The sequence below is a fragment of the Syngnathus floridae genome, chromosome 5 (genome assembly GCF_059516105.1).
Source record: "Syngnathus floridae isolate MCC-2025c chromosome 5, RoL_Sflo_1.0, whole genome shotgun sequence".
NCBI lineage: Eukaryota > Metazoa > Chordata > Actinopteri > Syngnathiformes > Syngnathidae > Syngnathus > Syngnathus floridae.
In genome coordinates this window covers 20,371,497-20,394,072 of record NC_142417.1, presented here as the reverse complement: position 1 = coordinate 20,394,072, position 22,576 = coordinate 20,371,497, and the positions used below count along the sequence as shown (strand labels likewise).

Genomic DNA, 22,576 nt, shown 5'->3' with positions numbered 1-22,576 from the left:
TTTAACATCAGTCTAGGGAAAGGTGTGGTGGCTCAGCTGTGGAAGACATTGTGCATAGTCCCTGTTCCAAAGAAACCATGACCTGCGGAGCTAAATGACTTCTCACTTGATGAAGACTCTGGAGCGATTGCTGTTTCACCATCTCAGGCTTCAGGCATGGTCTCGACCCTCTACAATTTGCTTATGGGGAAGATGCTGTTGCCTATATGCTGCATGCTGCTGTTTATCGAATACTTTCCTGGATTTCTCCAGCACCTTTAACACCATTCAGCCTGTGCTCCTGAGTGACAAAATGTTGGTGATGGGTGTGCGCTCACACCTGAGGGCAAGGATCATGATCTGACGGGCAGACCTCAGCATTTGGGCATGGGAGGCTGTAGATCAGGCACGGTGAGGAGCAGCATTGGAGGACCGCAGAAAACAGTGCTCTCTCCCTTCCTATTCACCCTGTACACCTTTGACTTCCAGTGCATCTCTGAGTTATGCCATGAGCAGAGGTTTGCGGACGACACTGCTTTTGTTGGCTGCATTAGAGATGGGCGAGAGGAGGAGTACAGGGGCTTGGTCCAGCGCTTCGCCAGTTGGTGTGGCTCCAACCACCTGCTCCTAAACACCATGGTGGACTTCAGAAGGCCCAGGCCTTGTTCTGAGCCAGTGACTTTCAATGAAAACTGTGTGCAAACCTGTAAATTACTTGGAGTGTTGCTGGACGACAAACTTTAGGGGTCTGTGCATGTGCACGCTTTGTCCAAGAAAGAGCACTGAGAGAGGTGGTTGGCGTCCTTCAATGTCTGCGATGTGATACTGTAGATGTTTTATCATTCTGTTGTGGCGAGTGCCTTCTTCTTTACGGTGGTGTGCTGTATGGGGGGGGGGGAGGCAGCTTCAAGAAGACAATCCTGTCCACCCGCTGTACAGTCACTGGGCAGGGGAGCTGCTTCAGTGACCGGCTGTGGGGTTCTTGAAGAAGAAAGGCTGAGGGGTTCATTTCTTTTTAACTTTTTAACTCGTCGCAGGGGTTAGGGGCGCGTTCACGGTCATGACACTGTTTATTGTTTATTTATTTGATCTATTTAATTATCATTATTATTATTATTAACCTATTTATTTGATCTAATCACATCTATTCTCCTGTTGTCATTTTTGTCGTGTCCGATGTTTATAGTCTATCTGTTTATGTCTTTAACTGCTGGCTCCTGAATTTCCCCTCGCAATCAATGAAGTACCTACCTACCTACTTACCCAAAGGCTCGTGTATTAAATGAATTGCCAAAGAATATTGAAAAGGATATTTTAATTTTAAAGTTTTCATTTTTATTGCACCTGGATTTTGTTGAGGAAAATGTTTATTAGTTTTTATCATTGGTGGAAATGAGTAATCTTGATAAGAAAAGTAATGAAGGATTTATTCCAGCACGTACCTCAACCAAGATCAGGGGCCTGCCTGTAGAACTTGTATCACCCACCATCTTTAGGCAGTTGTACTTGTTGGACCTCAGGAGAAACTCTTGGAATTGGGCAGACTGGGAAGTACTGGATAGGACTGTTGTCCTGTCTAACACTTAACAGAGATAGAGCAAAATCAGCCTTAATTTAAAAAAAAAAAACACGTAGATACACTGACACGACACTGTCAAAAGAAACCATATTTATCCATAAAAAATGTTTCCAATTTTGAATAGTCGAAGTATCAGGTATTGGGATGATGCGAGCCTCATTTATGAATGAATGAATGAATGAATGAATGAATGAATGAAGACAAATTGTGCATCAAATTGGTGTGTCAATACTAGAATTGCAAATTGTCTTCACTTTTAATAATATATATTTTTAAATATTTGATCAGTTTTTACTCGTCTGATTTGAAAACAAATTATTTGTTTGGTAGCTTTTACTGTATATAATATGAGGTGCTCATACGTTTATTTGGATTGACAGTCATAATGGCCCACCGAAAAAAGCGATGACTACAATGCGGCCCACGTAAAAAATGAGTTTGACACCCCTGTCCAAGCCCATTCCACACAGTTACTCCATAGGATGATATGCATCTGCTCCTGAGATTGGTGCGAGCATACCCCTTATCAAAATTACATTTTCCTCTCAAATTATGCCGCTTATCTTTTTCAATGAATAATTTTTGAATGTTCCCTGGGAGTTTTTGAGTCTTTGCTTGATCCATTATCTGTGCCGGTCTAAATTTGAATAAATCCATTAGCTTTAAAGCGTTTGATTTTAAAAACAAATTACCGTAATTTTCAGACTATAAGTCACGTTTGTTTTCATAGTTTGGGGGGGCGACTTATACTGAGGAGCGACTTACTATATGTGAATTTTTTCACAAATTTTCAAAATTCAAAAAAATAAAAATAAATAAATAAACTGCAATAAACGAACCACGATGTAGCAAGGGATTATTGTAATTTGCATTTCAAGTGACGTCAGTGGCGCGGCGCAGCGGTTGTTTACATAAAGGACAAAGATTCGATCACGGGATGATGAAGGGCCCCACGTATTACCGGCATCATTATTCTATGGAGCTCTCTTCCACCTCCGTGGCTGGAAGTGCCACCTCCGGGGATGGAGGTCGACGCCAGTGCTTGGGGCCGTGTGGTGGTGAACTATTTATGTTATAGTTATTTGATATATTTTATTTCGTATAGCAACTTGTATATGTTTTTATTGTTACAGTTCAGTACTTGTTAGCTCGTTGAACTCTTGTTTTGTTAAATAAAGAGATGTTTACCAAACCCATGTCTTTCCTTGTACTTTGTTAACGCTATAATATAGTTATATACTAGATCTGGAGGATAACAACGAGGCTGACGTCAGGGCGCACGCGCAGCGTTGTTGACAAAGGACGAGGAATTTGATCGATGGATTTAATGATTTGGAGTGACACAGTTGGTTTGATAATATTGTTGTTTATATGATAGTTATTTGATATATACTTTATATATCGTTATATGGGTCTGTGGAATATTTAGAATATTTAGACGTCAGCGGCGTCGTTTCCATGAAGGACGATCGATGGATTTAATGAATTGGAGTGACACAGATGGTTTTATAAACGTGTTATTTATGTAATAGTTATTTGAATAATTCTGAATGTTACGTCAGGCCCGTTCTCAGCTCTTCGTTTGTGTTTATGTCACGTTAGCATACCTATCGTTTACCCCAGGGGTGTCCAAAATTTTTGCAAGGAGGGCCAGATTTGATAAAGTGAAGGGGCCCATTTTTTAACTACAGAAATTTCATCCAAATACATACTGTTACGAAACAAATGTCATTGTCCCAATTGTCTATTTTTTAAATGACAAAATAACCAAATATAAGCCACTCAGGCAGATGTGAACAACTTTAAAAACACAAATTTTGCCTTTCATTCATATCTGAAGAGTCAGATAACATTGAACAAACTGTATGAAATAATTTAATTTACAAGAGTTTAAAATTAACCCCTCCATGAGTCGTCACCTTACAGTGGTGGAGGGGTCTGCGTGTCCCAATGATCCTCGGAGTCATGTTGTCTGGGGCTTTATGCCCCTGGTAGGGTCACCCATGGCAAAAGGGTCCTAGGTGAGCGGCCAGACAAAGCACGGCTCATAAAGCCCCTTATGAAGAAAAACATACATGGACATAGATTTCCCTCGCCTGGATGCGGGTCACCAGGGCCCCCTTCTGGAGCCAGGCCTGGAGGTGGGGCTCGAAGGCGAGCATCTGGTGGCCGGGCCTTTCCCCATGGGGCCCGGCTGGGCACAGCCTGAAAAGGAAATGTGGGTCCCCCTTTCCATGGGCTCACCACCTGTGGGAGGGGCCAAAGGGGTCGGGTGCATTGTGAGTTGGGCGGCGGCCAAAGGCAGGGACCTTGGCGGTCCAATCCCCGGCTGCAGAAGCTGGCTCTTGGGACATGAAATGTCACCTCTCTGGCTGGAAAGGAGCCCGAATTGGTGTGTGAGACAGAAAAGTTCCGACTAGATATTGTCGGACTTGCCTTCACACACAGTTTGGGTTCCGGTACTAGCCCTCTCGAGAGGGGCTGGAGTCTCTTCCACTCTGGAGTTGCCCACGGTGAGAGGCGTCGAGCAGGTGTGGGTATACTTATTGCCCCCCAGCTGGGTGCCTGTACATTGGGGTTCGCCCGGGTGGACGAGAGGGGAGCCTCCCTCCGCCTTCAGGTGGGGGGATGGGTCCTGACTGTTTTTTGTGTCTATGCACCAAACAGCAGCTAAGAGTACCCACCCTTCATGGGGTCCCTGGAGGAAGTGCTGGAGAGTGCTCCTTCTGGGGACTCCATTGTTCTACTGGGTGACTTCAATACTCACGTGGGCAATGATAGTGAGACCTGGAAAGGCGTGATTGGAAGGAACGGCCCCCCTGATCTGAACCCGAGCGGTGTTCTAATATTGCACTTCTGTGCTCGACACGGATTTTCTATAATGAACACCATGTTCAAACATAAGAGTGTCCATGTGTGCACTTGGCACCAAGACACCCTAGGCCGCAGTTCGATGATCGACTTTGTAGTCGTGTCATCGGATTTGCGGCCGCATGTTTTGGACACTCGGGCGAAGAGAGGGGCGGAGATGTTAACTGACCACCACCTGGTGGTGGGTTGGCTCTGGTGGAGGAAGATGAAGGTCCGACCTGGCAGACCCAAACGCTCTGTGAGGGTCTGCTGGGAACGTCTGGCAGAATCCCGTCAGGAAGAGATTCAACTCCCACCTCCGGCAGAGCCTTTCCCACGTCCTGGGGAAGGCGGGGGACATTGAGTCTGAGTGGACCAAGTTCCGCGCCTCCATTGTTGAGGCGGCCGACCGGAGCTGTGGCCGTAAGGTTGTTGGTGCCTGTCGTGGCGGCAATCACCAAACCCGCTGGTGGACACCGGCGGTAAGGGATGCCGTCAAGCTGAAGGAGTCCTATCAGGCCGTTTAGGCCTGCGGGACTCCGGAGGCAGCCGACAGGTACCGGATGGCCAAGCAGAACGCGGCTTCGGCGGTTGCTGAGGCAAAAACCCGGGCGTGGGAGGAGTTTGGTGAGGCCATGGAGAATGACTTCTGGACGGCTTCGAGGAAATTCTGGTCCACCATTCGGAGTCTCAGGAGGGGGAAACAGTGCAACGTCAACACTTTACAGTGGGGATGGTGTGGTGCTGACCTCGACTCGGGACGTCGTGAGTCGGTGGGGAGAATACTTCAAAGACCTCCTCAATTCCACCTACTCGCCTTCCATTGAGGAAGCAGGGCCTGGAGACTCTGAGGCGGATTCTCCAATCTCTGGGGTCGAAGTCACTGAAGTAGTTAAAAAACTCCTCTGTGGCAAGGCCCCGGGGGTGGATGAGATTCGCCCGTAGTTCTTAAGGGTTCTGGATGTTGTGGGGCTGTCATGGCTGACACGTCTCTACAACATTGCGTGGACATCGGGGACAGTGCCTCTGGATTGGCAGACTGATAGTGGTGGTTCCTCTCTTTAAGAAGTGGGACCGGAGGGTGTGTTCCAATTACAGGGGAATCACACTCCTCAGCCTCCCCGGTAAGGTCTATTCAGGGGTGCTGGAGGAGGGTCCGTCGGGAGGTCGAACCTTGGATTCAGGAGGAGCAGTGTGGCTTTCGTCCTGGCCGTGGAACAGTGGACCGATCAGCTCTACACCCTCGGCAGAATCCTCGAGGGTGCATGGGAGTTCGCCCAACCAGTCCACATGTGTTTTGTGGACTTGGAGAAGGCCTTCGACCGTGTCCCTCGGGAGGTTCTGTGGAGGGTGCTTTGGGGGTACGGGGTGTCGAGCCAACTGATAAGGGCGGTTTGGTCCCTGTGTTACCAATACCAGAGTCTGGTCCGGATTTCCGGCAGTAATTTGGATTCGGTCCCAGTTAAGGTTGTACTCCGCCAAGGCTGCTCTTTGTCACCGATTCTATTCATAATTTTTATGGACAGAATTTCTAGGCGCAGCTGAGGCATTGAGGGGGTCCGGTTTGGGGACCTCAGTATCGCGTCTTTGCTTTTTTGCAGATGACGTGGTGCTGTTGGCTTCTTCAGGCCGTGATCTCCAGCTCTCGCTGGAACGGTTCGCAGCAGAGTGTGAAGCGGTCGGGATGAGGGTCAGCACCTCCAAATCCGAGTCCATGGTCCTCGGTCGGAAAAGGGTGGAATGCCCTCTCCGGATCGGGGATGAGATCCTGCCCCAAGTGAAGGAGTTCAAGTATCTTGGAGTGTTGTTCACGAGTGAGGGGAGGATGGAGATCGACAGGCGGATTGGTGCAGCGTCGGCAGTAATGCGGACCCTGTACCGGTCCGTTGTGGTAAAGAGAGAGCTAAGCCAAAAGGCGAAGCTCTCAATTTACCGGTCGATTTACACTCCTACCCTCACCTACGGTGACGAGCTATGGGTCGTGACCGAAAGAACGAGATCCCGGATACAAGCGGCCGAAATGAGTTTACTCCGCAGGATTTCCGGGCTCTCCCTTAGAGATAGGGTGAGAAGCTCGGTCATCCGGGAGAGACTTGAAGTAGAGTCGCTACTCCTCCACGTTGAGAGGAGCCAGATGAGGTGGCTCGGGCATCTTATCAGGATGCCTCCTGGACGCTTCCCTGGGGTGGTGTTCCGGGCATGTCCCACCGGTAGGAGACCCCGGGGACGACCCAGGATGCGCTGGAGAGACTATGTCTCTCAGCTGGCCTGGGAACGCCTTGGGATCCCCCGGGATGAGCTGCATGAAGTGGCTGGGAGAGGGAAGTCTGGGAGTCTCTCCTAAAGCTGCTGCACCCGCGACCCGACCCCGGATAAGCGGAAGAAGATGGATGGATGGATGGATGGATGGATGGATGGATGGATGGATGGATGGAGTTTAAAATTATTTTGCCTCATGAACATTTTAAACAGGAGTTACAAGTAATGCAAAGTTGTCTGTTATTATTAAAACTTAAAACAAGTGAATTTTGTTCTTGCCATTTACAATATTTTTCAGAAAGTAATAGTTTGTGTCACGTCTACAGGTTCATTACTTCAACAGTATTAACATGGCCACTTCGTAATATTTAATATTAAATAATTTTTACATTTGATTTACTTTTGACTCACAGCCCCACGTGATGAATCGCTGTTGTGATGCCAGTTCAGCTTGGAGCTGCTTCACTTTATCATCGCGGTCACTCCCTGTTAGTTTGTCGTATGTGTTAGCATGTTTAGTCTGATGGTGTCTCTTTAGGTTGAAATCCTTAAACAAGGCAACAGTCGCTTTACGAATTAGACAAACCCAATTGCCTTGATTTTCAGTGAAGAATTATTGTAATCCCCATTTCTCTTGAAAGCGACGGCCCTCAATGTAAACTTTCCTCGTTTTCCTTGCAGTCACCATGGCAGAAATGAGCGGCGAGGGCTGGTGCTGCCACCTTTTGGTAATAGGAGGAACTATAGTTTCAAGTTTCATGATTTTTTATTTTTTTTTATTCAGTTTGAGAGTGCAGGCGGGCCATGAATAATACATTATCAGACCGAAGCTGTGGGCCGTATTAAATATGATTTGGCCCGCGGGCCAGTCTTTGGACATTCCTGTTGTTGCTCGTTCATGTCTGTTCTTGGTGTTGGATTTTGTCGAATAAATTTCCCCCAAAATGCGACTTGTATTCCGGAGCGACTTATATATGTTTTTTTTCACGTTATTTTGCATTTTATGGCTAATGCGACCTATATTCCGAGCGACTTTTAGTCAGAAAATTACGGTATTTGTATGATCTCGAAATCCAACCTTGTGTACAATTCTCATCATTTTTTACTGTAGTATAATTAATGGTTTTAAAGTCCTTATGTATGCATTTCCCCATATCTCCACACAGTAAGTCAAATATGGTAACACAAGACAATACAGAGTGTACAACATGCCTCGCTCCAGAATATGTTTTGCACTGCACAATACTCCTTGCTACTTTAGTTCTAATGTATCTTATGAGGTTTCCAACAGAATTTATTGTCTAATATTACTCCTAAAAATTTGATCTCATAAACTTGTTCAATATTGACACTATCTATTGTTACTTGAATCTGTGTATCTATTTTACGGTTTCCAAATACCATCAGTTTGATTTTGTCTACATTCAATGATAATTTATTAATGTCAAACCATATTTTTTGTTTGGACAATTCAGTTGTAATCGTCTCCCAATAGTTTCTTTAATGTATTTGCCGAACAGATGTTGGTGTTGTCCGCAAAAATAATACATTGAAAGATAGTTGACACCTTACAAATATCATTTATGTACAAAATAAATAATATGGGGCCCAGCACTGACCCCTGAGGGACTCCACAGGTAATGTCTAGGCATGATGATATATGATTAACCATCTTAACAAACTGTTTTCTATTAGTCATGTGTTTTTTTAACCAGCTCAATGCTACACCTCTCATCCCATATCTTTCCAATTTATACAATTTTATGGTCAATGGTATTAAAAATTTTTTTCAAATCAATAAATACTCCTACTGCATATTCCTTATTGTCAATACAGTTAGTTATTTCTTCCGTCAAATCTATTAGTGCGATAGTTGTTGTTCTATTTGTTCTAAATCCATATTGACTGTCAGTTAGCAAGTTGTATATCTTAGTGAAGCTAACCAGTCTCACAATGTAAAGCTTCTCCAAGATTTTAGAGAATTGACATACTAGAGAAACAGGTCGATAATTTGTAAAGAGATGTTTATCTCCTGTTTTATACAGTGGGATAACCTTCGCCGTTTTCATTTAGCTTAGGAAGGTACCTGTTTTAAAGGACAAATTACAGATGTATCTATGTCAGAGGATTTACCACTCCATCAACAACTTCGTTAATTAAGGTCATATCAACATCATTCCCATCTGTAGATGTTTTATTTTTGCATGATTTTACAATAGCTAAAACTTCTCATCAACCGCTCTCAGGAACATTGAACTTGGATTAATTTCAATACCATTTCCTACTGCTCTCGCCTGCTCTATCGACGGGTCACTGATACCCTCAGCCAATTTCAGTCCTACATTCACAAAAAAAATGCATTTAAATCATTGACCGCATCTTCCATATTGTTTATGGTCTTGTCATTATCCATAAAGTGTTCAGGATACTTTGTGTTAGCAGCTCCTTTCCGGATAATACTGTTTAAAACCTCCCATATCCCTTTACTATTGTTTTTATTTTTCTCTATTACCGTATTTGCCGGTGTATTGGTCGACCTTTTTCGATCCAAAATCGACCGAAACAAAATCGACCTCGACTTATACACCGAGTCATAAAATGTAACTTCGTATTCATCGCTTCAAATGTGATGGTAACCAAGGCCGTTTCTCATGCATCTCATTGTGCGTTGCACTTAGAAAATTTGAACCGGGCGGCGTGCGCGAGTGCGCGGCCCGCTGGAAGTCGAATGAGGCGCCGCGACCACCTCCGCGGTGCTTATAAACAGCCGATCCGCTCGGCGGGGGCTATTTTCGGCCACTTGGCTCGTGCGCACGGCCTCCTGGATGTGCCGGGCGGGTGCGCGAGCTCGCCGGCCGCTGGAAGTCGAATGAGGCGCCGCGACCACCTCCGCGGTGCTTATAAACAGCCGATCCGCTCGGCGGGGGCTATTTTCGGCCACTTGGCTCGTGCGCACGGCCTCCCGGATGTGCCGGGCGGGTGCGCGAGCTCGCCGGCCGCTGGAAGTCGAATGAGGCGCCGCGACCACCTCCGCGGTGCTTATAAACAGCCGATCCGCTCGGCGGGGGCTATTTTCGGCCACTTGGCTCGTGCGCACGGCCTCCCGGATGTGCCGGGCGGGTGCGCGAGCTCGCCGGCCGCTGGAAGTCGAATGAGGCGCCGCGATCTTCTCCGCGGTGCTTATAAAGTGCCGATCCGCTCGGCTTGGAGCTATTTCCGGCCTCCCGTTGGTGCCGGGCGGCGTGCGCGAGCTCGCCGGCCGCGATCTCCTCCGCGGTGCTTATAAACAGTCGCATGCGCACGGCCTCCCGGAATTTGAACACATTTCGTCAATAAATTTCGCATATTGAATTTTGAAGTTTAATATAATGCAACAATTGAGCTCGACTTATACAAAGGATATATCATAAAATCGTAAATTTCCGTCGAATTTTAGGGGGTCGACTTATACACCGAGTCGACCTGTACACCGGCAAATACGGTAACTTGCTGTATTATTCTTTCTTGCACCTCCTCATAATTTGCGGCCACTTATTTTTATATCTTTTGTACTTAATTTCTGTCTCTATGGTTCTATGCTTTATAAATACTCAATACATAGAATTTTTCTTTTTACTGGCATTTTGTAGACCTTTTGTGATCCATGGGGACTCTGTATACTTATGCTTCCTATTGCATTGCTTTAGTGGGAAGTTTTTATCATACAATGACATAAATCTTTCTAGGAATATATCATATGCTATGTCATATGCCAGTTTTTTTTCAAGATGGCAGCGCGTGCACACGCAGCGGCCACTCTCTGTCCCGTCAGTACGGTGATTTCTTCGTCTAATGAGTGTTCGTCCGACAGTCTTATGTGTTCGTCTCGTCGTGCTTTATCGTGCTACAAGTACAGCAGGCAGGTTCTGCTCGACATCGGCAGAAGTGGGTTTTGTGGCGTTCTGGACTTTGAAGCGGCGACATTAAAGGCGCTCGGACTGCTACGTCCTGAAACGTCGCCGACCTGGCCCGCTATTCCTCCCCCGGTTGGGAGCCGTCGGAAACGGTGTGCGAGGAGGCAGAAGAGGGGCAAGCGCGGAGGCGTCCGGGCCAGGCTGGCGGCCAACCCAGCGCGCCCGGCGGTGCCCTCCATTCTTCTGGCGAATGTTCGATCGTTGGACAACAAAATGGTTTACGTTCGCCTGCTGAGGTCTACATACCGGACGGTGCGGAACTGCTGTGTACTCGTGTTCACCGAGACCTGGTTGACTGACAACATTCCGGACTCTGCCGTGCATCTGGAGCGGCTAGCGTGCTATCAGGCGGACCGTGCCATTGTACGAGGTGGAAAGTCGCGAGGAGGTGGAATATGCGTCTACATCCGAGAAGAATGGTGCCGGGACTCTGTGGTGGTATGTAAGCACTGCTCGCCACTTGCGGAGTTTGTGATCATCAAGTGCCGTCCTTTTTACCTGCCGAGGGAATTTACCGCGATTCTGCTAGTCGCGGTATACATCCCGCCTTCCAACATCGAAGGCGACAGGATCGCGGCGCTTGGTGAACTGTATCAGGTTGTCGGTGAACAGCAGACAGCACACCCTGACGGTTTCACCATCTTCGCTGGAGACTTCAATCATGCCAACCTGAAGTCTGTTTTCCCGAGGCTTCACCAGCATGTTACTTTTCCGACACGTGGAGACAGCTTCCTGGACCGAGTCTACTCTGCGCAAAAGGGAGCTTTAAAGCCACCCCCCTCCCCCATCTTGGGCTTTCTGACCATCTCACCGTTTTGCTTTTGCCCGCATACAGACAATTGGTAAAGGCATCCAGGCCGGTTCGGAGGCGGGTTTGGGTGTGGCCTGAGGGTGCTTCCGATGCACTTCGTGACTGCTTCGACACCACTGACTGGGACTTGTTTAAGCAGACAGCCACCTACAACAATCGGACGGACATAGAGGGGTATACTGACTCTGTTTCCTCTTACATCACGAAGTGCATCGATGATGTGACTTGCTCAAAATCCGTCGTCACTCGCGCGAACTGGAAGCCGTGGCTGACAGGGGGTGTCCTCAGACTGCTGAGGGCCAGGAACAAGGCTTTCAGAGCGGGGGATGAGGCTGGCTTGAGGACAGCGAGGGCCGACCTGTCCCGAGGCATCAAAGAAGCGAAGAAGGCGTTCTCGTGCAAGGTCTCCACCCACTTCAAGGACAGCAAGGACGCACGTAGCCTTTGGAAGGGCATTCAGACCATCACAGACTACAAGCCCGCGCCGAGGAGCTGTGAGGGCGACGTCCGTCTGCTGAACGATCTAAACCGCTTCTTTGCTCGCTTCGACGCCCAGAACAGCACTTGCCTGCTGAAGACCACTCCCCCCCCACACGAGCAGCCCCTGCGCCTCTCTGCCGACGGTGTGAGGAGGGCGCTTGCCGCTATTAACACCCGTAAGGCGGCGGGCCCTGACAACATCCCGGGTCGAGCGCTGAAGGACTGCGCTGGGGAGCTGTCGGGTGTCTTCACGGACATCTTTAACGTTTCCCTGCAGCAGGCCATCGTCCCCTCGTGTTTCAAGGCTGCCACCATCGTTCCTGTGCCGAAGAAACCTGCACCGTCCTGCTTCAATGACTACCGCCCCGTGGCACTGACGCCCATCATCATGAAGTGCTTTGAGCGGCTTGTCATGGAGCACATCAAATCCGTTCTCCCCCCCATCATTGACCCTTTCCAGTTTGCATACCGTGCTAAGCGGTCCTCTGAGGATGCCATCTGCTCTGCCCTCCACTCGGCCCTCACCCACCTGGAGAGAAAGGACTCATATGTGAGGTTGCTGTTTGTGGACTTCAGCTCTGCTGACGAGCTGGGCCTCAGTACCTCCCTCTGCAACTGGCTACTGGACTTTCTCTGTCAGAGGCCTCAGGTGGTTCGTGTTGGCGACAAAATCTCCGCCAGCATCACGCTGAGCATGGGGGCCCCCCAGGGCTGCGTGCTCAGTCCATTGCTCTTCACCCTGCTGACGCATGACTGCACTGCGACCTACAGCGACAACCGCATAGTGAAGTTTGCTGACGACACGACTCTGGTGGGTCTCATCACGAAGGGCGACGAGACTCGGTAAAGGTCGGAAGTTGAGCTTCTGACCACGTGGTGCAAGGACAACAACCTCCTGCTGAACGTCAACAAGACCAAGGAAATCGTTGACTTCCGGAAGGGTAACAAAAAACACCTGCCGATGATCATCGACGGTGCTGTGGTGGAGAGGGTGAGCTGCACCAAGTTCCTGGGGGTGCACATCAGTGAGGGCCTCTCCTGGTCCGCAAACACCTCGTCACTGGCAAAGAAAGCTCAGCGCCGCCTGTACTTCCTGCGGAAGCTCAGGCGTGCATGTGCTCCTCAGGCAGTCCTGTCTACATTCTACCGTGGCACCATTGAGAGCGTCCTCACCAGTTGCGTCGCTGTCTGGGGTGGTAACTGCACTGAACAGAACTTGAAGGCCCTGCAGCGCATAGTGAATACGGCTGGTAAGATTATTGGTGCTTCGCTCCCCTCCCTGAAGGACATTTACACCTCCCATCTCACCCGCAAGGTAACCTCGATTGCAAGAGATGTGAGTCACGCGGCTCACTCTTTGTTTGACCTTTTGCCCTCTGGGAAGAGGTACAGGAGCCTGCGCTCCCGCACCACCAGACTCGCCAACAGCTTCTTTCTCCAGGCTGTTAGGACCCTGAACTCGCTACCCCCTTCTGCGTAGCGTGCGGCACTGTTGCGCTATTTTCTGGTATGTCTGCTGTACGCTCACTTGCTCCTTTTTTTTTGCTCCTCTTATTTATTTATTTGTTGTGTTACTTATTCATTATTTATTCAGCATGCTGTTGTTATACTTGTTTACTTGTTTGTCTGTTGTGGGCCGTGTCTTCTCACCGTGGGATACGGGGGAACGAAATTTTGGTTTCTTTGTGTGTCTTTGGCATGACTTTGACTTTACACTCATTAAACACACAATTCCAGTCTTCCGTCAATAGATCTGCTCTGAAAACACTCAGGGATTCTGTGGTCAAGTGCTCATTCAGGTAAACGACGGATCCTCTCAGCATTCAGCACAGGCCTCTATGCTATACCCGTCCAGTTCTATGCCCTTGGACAGGAAAAAGGCTGTCACCTGTTGCTCCTCACTGGTTGAGTCGGCCTGGTTGGTCTCATCGAAACCCGCCACCGCCCGGGCAAATGACCAGGGTTTAATCACAAGTCCAGTGACAATTATGTCGTTCATTCTTGTGTACTGCTCGAGGTCCGACACTCGATTTTCCAAATGTGCGATTGTTTTCTCCTTCTCATTGAGTTGTAGTCGTAGCGTTTTAACTTCTTCAACCAAGTTGAGAATTGTTTTCTGCTCCAGTCTGACGGCCTCCATCTCCGCAGTCAGAAAATCGAGCGCTTCCTTAAGCTCTTTTTCCACTTTTGATGGCGTGGTAAAAAGGTGGTAAAAAGAGTGTCCAACAGTTTCAACACTGGCTCAGAGGCGCCGTGATGGCAGCGTGTCCAGGCTAGGTGGAAAATATTGCTCCAAGCGTATTTTCTTTTCACTCGAGATCCTTGTTTTTTTTAATTCCACTCCACGTTCGTTTCTTTCACTCTTGAAATCTGCTGCATGGCGAGCGTTAGTTGCGTGGCGAGCGTTAGCTGCGTGGCGAGCGTTAGCTGCGTGGCCTTATTTAAATGTACCAAGGTCTCTCAAAGCCTGCTACTATAATACCAGCCACTATAAATGGCATGCCACACTGACAGAACATTTTTTATCTGTGAGGTACATTACTCCCTATTCTCTCATATTACCATTAAGATGGGATTTCTATAAGTGTACATATGTTTATAGCAGGGATGTGAATGGCAAATGTGAAAAAACACGGAAACGTAGCGGATTTTATAGATATATATATATATATATCTATAAAAATATCATGACAATAGCCTAACATTAGCTTACATGTAACATCATGTTACTTTCTAAACCCACATGCTTGTAAAAGTAAAAACGTACCTTTATGTTTTTTGTTTCGATCTGCTCCTTCATGTTCCTAGGGCCGCGACCTCCATAGCTTATCACATCTTGACAAAGAACGCACAAAACCTTCCCCGGGACATCTAATTTACGGATATGTTCCGTCAGGCAGGTAGTTACGGACTGTGTTCCGAGTTTTAAGATGACGCTGCTCTCGAGCCATGCCCATCTGAAGCAGTTCTTGATCCCGTTCGACTTGTTTATTTCCCTGGTAGAATCCTCGTCTTTTTTCTCTAAAACCTTCGCCATATTGGCGAAAATCTTTGCTGATTAGGCAAATGAGTAGGCAAATGATATGACGAAAGTAGCACCAAAATGCTGCCAAAAATAAGGCGGATGTCGCAATACTGCTGCCAGCCGATTTTCTCAACGGATCTACGCGATTTAAGAAAATGAAAATTCTCATCCCTGTTATAGGCATTTATTAATCCCTTCGTCTCTTTTCACATTCCCTAAATAAAGTCAGTGTTGCACATTGTTGTCCTGCTTCGTTCGTGACAGGCTGTGTACCACGCTTCCCGTTTCAAATGCCCTCTTGACCATTCTTGTCCATGTTCCGTGTTCTGTGGGGTTAAAATCCTGTGAGGCAGTTTACTTGATGTTTTCAGAGGATGTGATTCATCAGAAGCTGCAGCAGAACAGCAGGAAGGAGGTGTGGGAGGGAATGAGGTTGATCACTGTCTGTGATCTCTGTGCCATCTTTGCTGCTGACCTTAAATCCCAGCCTACTTTCATTGTGTGAAGCAATGACTGGAACAGCAACCACTTTTATAGCGTTTATAGCGTCCCCTTCTTCTCTGTGAAAGGGTACCTCCTCCATTTCTATAGCATCCCCCTCATCTCTGTGTGAGTGTGCAGCCTCCACTTCTACTGCGTCCCCTTCTTCTATGTCTGATGTGACGTCATCGGAGCTCGAAGATGTTCCTGCATCTTCTTCGGAATCACTGCTTGTTGAGACGTAATCAAACATGTCAGCAGAGACATCATCGTCACTGTCTGTATCAACCAGGTTCTGAAGATGTTTGAGAGCCCATTTTGGCAGTGTCGCGCTGTGGGCGCATGCTTTGTTGTTGTAGTCGTGATGAACACGGGTCAACTTGCGTTTCAGCCTGCATACTTTCTTTTGAAGGCTGACGCGACTTTGATTTTGTTCTCTTCATCTCTATATCATAATACAATTACACTCGTCATTCCGCTACGACAGGGGTCACCAACACATTGCCCGCGGGCACCAGGTAGCCCGTGAGGACCGCGTGAGTCACCCGCAGTACTGTTCTAAAGTTGTCACTTGTCAGTGAGCTGCATCTATTTATTTTACAGTCAAACCTCGGTTTTTGAACGTCCTGGTTCTTGAACAAATCGGAATTCTAACAAAAAATTCGAGATTTTTTTTGCTTCGGTTGTCGAACAAAATTCGGAGGTCGAACCTCGAGATGAGCCGGGAGGACCGAAAAAAACCCGACCGCGTGGCCCGGATGCCGACTGACTCCGTTGTTATTGTATTTTCGTTACTTTGAGGATTGTATTAACCCCTAATCATTCCTCCAAAGAAAGCAAGTGGGAGCAGTAAAGCCGTCCTAAAACACAAAGACGCTCTTAAAGCAATGCGACAGTGAGCGTCCAGCACCCTGCGGTTGCGCGATTGGACCAAATTAAGCTCCCTGCACACTGAGGTCCACTAAAATTTGGGAAAGTACAACAGGACTTTAAAAATATTTTCTAAATTTCAGCGACGGCTCTGTCACAATAATGCGACCAGCGCGGTGCGGTTGGGCGGTGGGCGACACGCGACGGTTGCGCGTTTGGCGGTGCGCTGCAGTTGCGCCATCGGACAAATATGCGCAAATGAAAAAATGCTTAAAAAAGGCGGGTTTTTTTGTCTTGAACCGGATTAAATTTTTTTCTATTATTTGTAATGGGAAAATAGATTCGGAATCCGACCGATTCGCTTCTTGAACCGCCTTCTGGAACGGATTGGGGTCAAAAACCAATGTTTGACTGTATTTTTGCTATTCTTGTTAAAATCACACTTTCATGTGAACTGGAAATGATAATAACACATAGTGAACGCCAAACTGGTGTAGTTGTGACACGTCTATCAGCTGTTGAATGAAGGCGTGGCTCACCTGTCAGATTTAACAGGTGAGTCACGCCCTCATGATATTTAAAAAAAGGATAGGCTAAATACAATTAAATGCATGTATTTCAATTAAGACCAACGATTTTTCGAGTGTACTAATGTATCCTTTTTAATAAAGTTTTTATATTGAAGCCTAGAAAAAAAAATCACCATTAATGAGACTTCGTTTTGCTGATGGCTTTGTAGGTTGATATGTGGTGAGGTTGAGCTTCATGCAGCCGTTGAGGCTATCATCAGTCATAATGCCCCGATCGTGAACAGTTCTTGCTGACAGAGGCATGTCTTTTATCCGTTTGAGTATCTTTTCTTTATCCGTGAAATCGTCAAAAAATTCATGAACCAAATCAAGCATTAATGTTGAAATACTCGCATCAGTAAATGGCTTTCTGTTCCTCAAAATTGCTATTGTGCCAGGAAAACTAGCTGAATTAAAGTCACCTTGTCTGGTCCAAACACAGAGTTGCTGTTGACGAGCTTGGACCTTACTCTGGACTTCATACGCTTTCTTTCTGCTGTCCCCATCATCCATCCATCCATCCATCCATCCATCCATCCATCCATCCATCCATCCATCCATCCATCTTCTTCCGCTTATCCGGGGTCGTGTTGCAGGGGCAAAAGCTTTAGGAGGGACTCCCAGACTTCCCTCTCGCCAGCCACTTCATCCAGCTCATCCCGGGTGATCCCAAGGCGTTCCCAGGACAGCTGAGAGACATAGTCTCTTCAACGCGTCCTGGGTCATCCCCAGGATCTCCTACCGGTGGGACATGCCCGGAACACCTCCCCAGGGAGGCGTCCAGGAGGCATCCTGATGAGATGCCCGAGCCACCTCATCTGGCTCGTCTCAATGTGGACGAGTAGCGACTCCGAGTCTCTCCCGGATGACCGAGCTTCTCACACTATCTCTAAGGGAAAGCCCGGACATCCTGCGGAGGAAACTCATTTCGGCCGCTTGTATCCAGGATCTCGTTCTTTCGGCCACGACCCATACCTCGTGACCATAGGTGAAGGTAGGAGCGTAAATCGACCGGTAAATTGAGAGCTTTGTCTTTTGCCTCAGCTCTCTCTTTACCACGACAGACCGGTACAGAGTCCGCATTACTGCCGACGCTGCACCAATCCGCCTGTCGATCTCGCGCTCCATCCTTTTCTCACTCGTGAACAAGACCCCAAGATACTTGAACTCCTCCACTTGGGGCAGGATCTCATCCCCGATCCGGAGAGGGCATCCCACCCTTTTTTTGACCGAGGACCATGGACTCGGATTTGGAGGTACTGACCCTCATCCCGACCGCTTCACACTCGGCTGCAAACCGCTCCAGTGAGAGCTGGAGATCACGGCCTGAAGAAGCCAACAGCACCACGTCGTCTGTAAAAAGCAAAGACGCGATGCTGAGGTCCCCAAACCGGACACCCTTAACGCCTCGGCTGCGCCTAGAGATTCTGTCCATAAAAATTATGAACAGAATCAGTGACAAAGGGCAGCCTTGGCGGAGTCCAACCCTCACTGGGAACGAATCCGACTTACTGCCGGAAATGCGGACCAAACGCTGGCATCGGTGATACAGGGACCGAACCGCCCTTATCAGTTGGCTCGGCACCCCGTACTCCCGAAGCACCCTCCACAGAACCTCCGAGGGAGACGGTTGAACGCCTTCTCCATGTCCACAAAACACATGTGGACTGGTTGGGCGAACTCCCATGCACCCTCGAGGATACTGCCGAGGGTGTAGAGCTGGTCCACTGTTCCACGGCAAGGACGAAAGCCACACTGCTCCTCCTGAATCCAAAGTTCGACCTCCCGACGGAGCCTCCTCTCCAGCACCCCTGAATAGACCTTACCAGGGAGGCTGAGGAGTGTGATTCCCCTGTAATTGGAACACACCCTCCGGCCCCCCATCTTAAAAAGGGGAACCACCACCCCAGTCTGCCATTCCAGAGGCACTGTACCCGATGTCCACATAATGTTGTAGAGGCGTGTCAGCCATGATAGCCCCACAATATCCAGATCTCATCCACCCCTGGGGCCTACCCACCGAGGAGTTTTTTAACTACCTCAATGACTTCGACCCCAGAGATTGGAGAGTCCACCTTAGAGTCTCCAAGCCCTGCTTCCACAATGCAAGGCGTGTCGGTGGAATGGAGGTCTTCGAAGTATTCTCTCCACCGACTCACGACATCCCGAGTTGAGGTCAACAGCACGCCAACTCCACTGTAAACAGTGTTGATGGTGCACTGCCTCCCTCTTCTGAGACGCCGGATGGTGGACCAGAATTTCCTCGAAGCCGTCCAGAAGTCATTCTCCATGGCGGCCTCGCCAAACTCCTCCCACGCCCGGATTTTTGCCTCAGCAACCACCGAAGCCGGGTTCCGCGTGGCCATCCAGTACCTGTCAGCTGCCTCCGGAGTCCCGCAGGCCAAAACGGCCCGATAGGACTCCTCCTTCAGCTTGACACCATCCCTTACCACCGGTGTCCACCAGCAGTTTCGGGGATTGCCGCCACGACAGGCACCAACGACCATACGGCCACAGCTCCGGTTGGTCGCCTCAACAATGGTCCACTCGGACTCAATGTCCCCCGCCTCCCCCAGGACGTGGGAAAAGTTTTGCAGGAGGTGGGAGTTGAAGCTCTTCCCGAAAGGGGATTCTGCCAGACCTTCCCAGCAGTGCCTCGCAGAAGGTCGGCCAGGTCTGACCGGCATCTTCCCCCACCATCGGAGCCAACCCACCACCAGGTGGTGATCAGTTGACAGCTCCGCCCCTCTCGTCGCCCGAGTGTCCAAAACATGCGGCCGCAAATCCGATGACGCGACTACAAAGTCAATCATCGAACTGCGGCCTAGGATGTCCTGGTGCCAAGTGCACACATGGACACCCTTATGTTTGAACATGGTGTTCATTATTGACAATCCGGTTCGAGCACAGAAGTCCAATAATAGAACACCGGTTCAGATCGGGGGGCCGTTCCTCCCAATCACGCCCTTCCAGGTCTCACTGTTATTGCCCACGTGAACATTGAAGTCACCCAGTAGAACGTTGGAGTCCCCAGAAGGAGCACTCTCCAGCACTTCTTCCAGGGACTCCAAGAAGTGGGGGCACTATGAGCTGCCGTTTGGTGCATAGACGCAAACAACATTCCATGTCCCAAGGGCCAGCTTCTGCTGGCGGGGATCGGACCGCCACGGTCCCTTGCCTTTGGCCGCCGCCCAGCTTACACTGCAACCGACCGCTTTGGCCCCTCCCACAGGTGGTGAGCCCCTGGGAAGGGGTGTTAGAGTGGTGCTCACTCTAACTTATTTTTGCAAGAATCACACGGGAGACAGTATGCCCTTTTAAAGCACTTGCAAGTGGAGAGTCATTCGTCGCTGTGCGTACAGCGATGATCGAATGAGGTTTGACTTTGGATTTTTGTAAGAGAGTATTTATTGAGAGAAAGCAGGGTGGGGGTGACATTGAACATGTTTGGTGGTCACCTCAGCAACTGGTTAATCAGTGCGGAGGGCTCCAGCTCATTGTTTTACATGGCCGTGGAAACAGAAACTAGTGGAGCATTTTAGATGACTAACTAAGCAAGAATTTTTCCACACCATTTGGAAAGTTTCAACAACTGAATGGTTAAACTTTTCAGAGTCAAGGAAAGGTAAAAGGTTTAAACAAAGTTAATTCTAGTCTACATTCCAACATAATCATACGATCAAAATAATCTGTAAACCCTAACAAGGGAGACCCACATTTTCTTTTCGGGCTGTGCCCAGCCGGTCCCAATGGGCGAAGGCCCAGCCACCAGGCGCTCGCCTTCGACTCCCGCCTCCAGGCCTGGCTCCAGAGGGGGGCTGCGGTGACCCGCGTCCGGGCGAGGGAAAACAAAATCCATTTATGTTTTTCTTAATAAGGGGCTTGTGTGAGCCGTGCTTTGTCTGGCCCCTCACCTAGGACCCATTTGCCATGGGTGACCCTACCAGGGGAAGCCCCAGACAACATGGCTCCTAGGATCATAGGGGCATGCAAACCCCTCCACCACGATAAGGTGACGACTCACGACGACTCACGACTCAGCAATACTCAGCTGTCCCCAGCTGGGTATTTGGTTGCAAATGTAGCATGTCGTATCTCAAAGTGTCGCTTGATATTTGAGTGTTTCATTAATGCATTTTTGTCATTGCATATGAGGCATGTAACAGAGCCTCTTCTCTCCACAAATGCGAATTCTTCGGTCCACTCACTGAAATATTCGGTAATCGTCTTTTTTCTCTTTATCTTTCTTACTTACCTGGTACACACCAGCTAGCTAGCTGAAATTTTAAATAAAGTGGATGGAATTTTACCTTTCACGACCCTGTAGGCACCGTATCGTCCAATAAAAATCACGCTTTTTTGTCCAACCTGGCGTCACCCTTCTGTACACCGAAGGGATACAGGGATTGGCTGATATGACGCAACCGTGGATTTCAGCGGTAGAAAACAGATGAGATGGATTGCAAACATGGTCATATTTTATATTTTGAAAGCTAATTTAACATTTTGATTTCAGTAGGTCTATTTTTTTCTTTAATGTAACAAAATTATTTATGACTTCAATTGTGTATACCTGACCCCTTTTAGGGGGGGAGGGAGGGAGTGTTTTATCAGTTTTAGTTCTTGATCATCAAATTTTGACTTTTGTTTTGTATTGCATTCTGATGTGGCGGGTGGGTCTGAATAAGAAAAAAAATATTTTTCTTTTTTCCAAATTTACTAAAGACCATACTAATTATGAGGATAACGTTTGCAATGTTTGTTTTAAATAGAGAAAATATTTTTTTTAACTGCTGGGCTGGGGAATGCTGCAAGACTACAAAAGATGTTGGTCTTTCAAAGTATATTATGCTATGGTAATAAATTATGATAAACTAGAAGGATAATAGAACAACAAACACTAGGTAGGTCTATTTTTTACTTTAATATAACAAAATTATTTATGACTTCAATTGTGTATACCTGACCCCTTTGGGAGGGAGGGAGGGTTAGGGATGGATGGATGGTCTTTCACTTTTATAGCGCTTTCCACACGTTAAGGCCTTCAAAGCAATTTACACTGAATTCCTCATTCACCTACTGAAGATGCAACACTTCGACAGGGTCACAATAGGATCACACATATTTGGAGATATTTTTTAACAATTTATTTTTTAATATGTACTACTTCTCCTTGTGAATGTTCCGGGGCATGCTAGCCTACTCCAACTGACCTCAAGCAGTAGGTGAAGTACACCCTGAACTGGTTGCCAGCCAATTACAGATGAACAACCAATCACACTCACACCTACGGACAATTTAGAGTGCTCAATTGGCCCATCATGCATGTCTTTGGAAAGTGGGAGGAAACCGGATTACCCGAAGGAAACCCACACAAGCACGGGGAGAGCACGCAAACTCCACACAGTAAGGCTGGAGCCGGAATCAAATCCACAACCTCTGCACTGTGAGATTGAGGCCATCTTTGCTTGGTCTCATTTTTTAGATTACAAAAACCTGGCAATTGTATAAGGGTGTGTGGACTAATTACAGGATTTGTAATTAATTAATCTAATCAATTGCATTTTAATCAAATATCTGGTAAAAGTCCCCAATAAAAAAATTCTAGGACATTACAAAATAGTAGTGCATGACTAATTGGTTGAATACACTAATACAAAATTTGAAACCCATGTTTTTATTGGTAATGTTTGCTTCATAAATTAAGTAATTAAAAAAAGC

The 22,576-nt window shown here is 47.8% G+C and overlaps 1 protein-coding gene across 8 annotated transcripts in view; it reads right to left on the bottom strand.

The window, feature by feature from the left end:
- Window positions 1-22,576, bottom strand: part of rad17 (RAD17 checkpoint clamp loader component) — a 99,940-nt gene that overhangs the window by 59,933 nt on the left and 17,431 nt on the right. For all 8 annotated transcript variants that reach the window (XM_088376893.1, XM_088376895.1, XM_088376898.1 and 5 more), the window contains one exon: window positions 1,422-1,561. In XM_088376893.1, coding sequence (XP_088233019.1) covers window positions 1,422-1,561 — 140 coding nt within the window. The remainder of the gene's footprint in view (window positions 1-1,421; window positions 1,562-22,576) is intronic.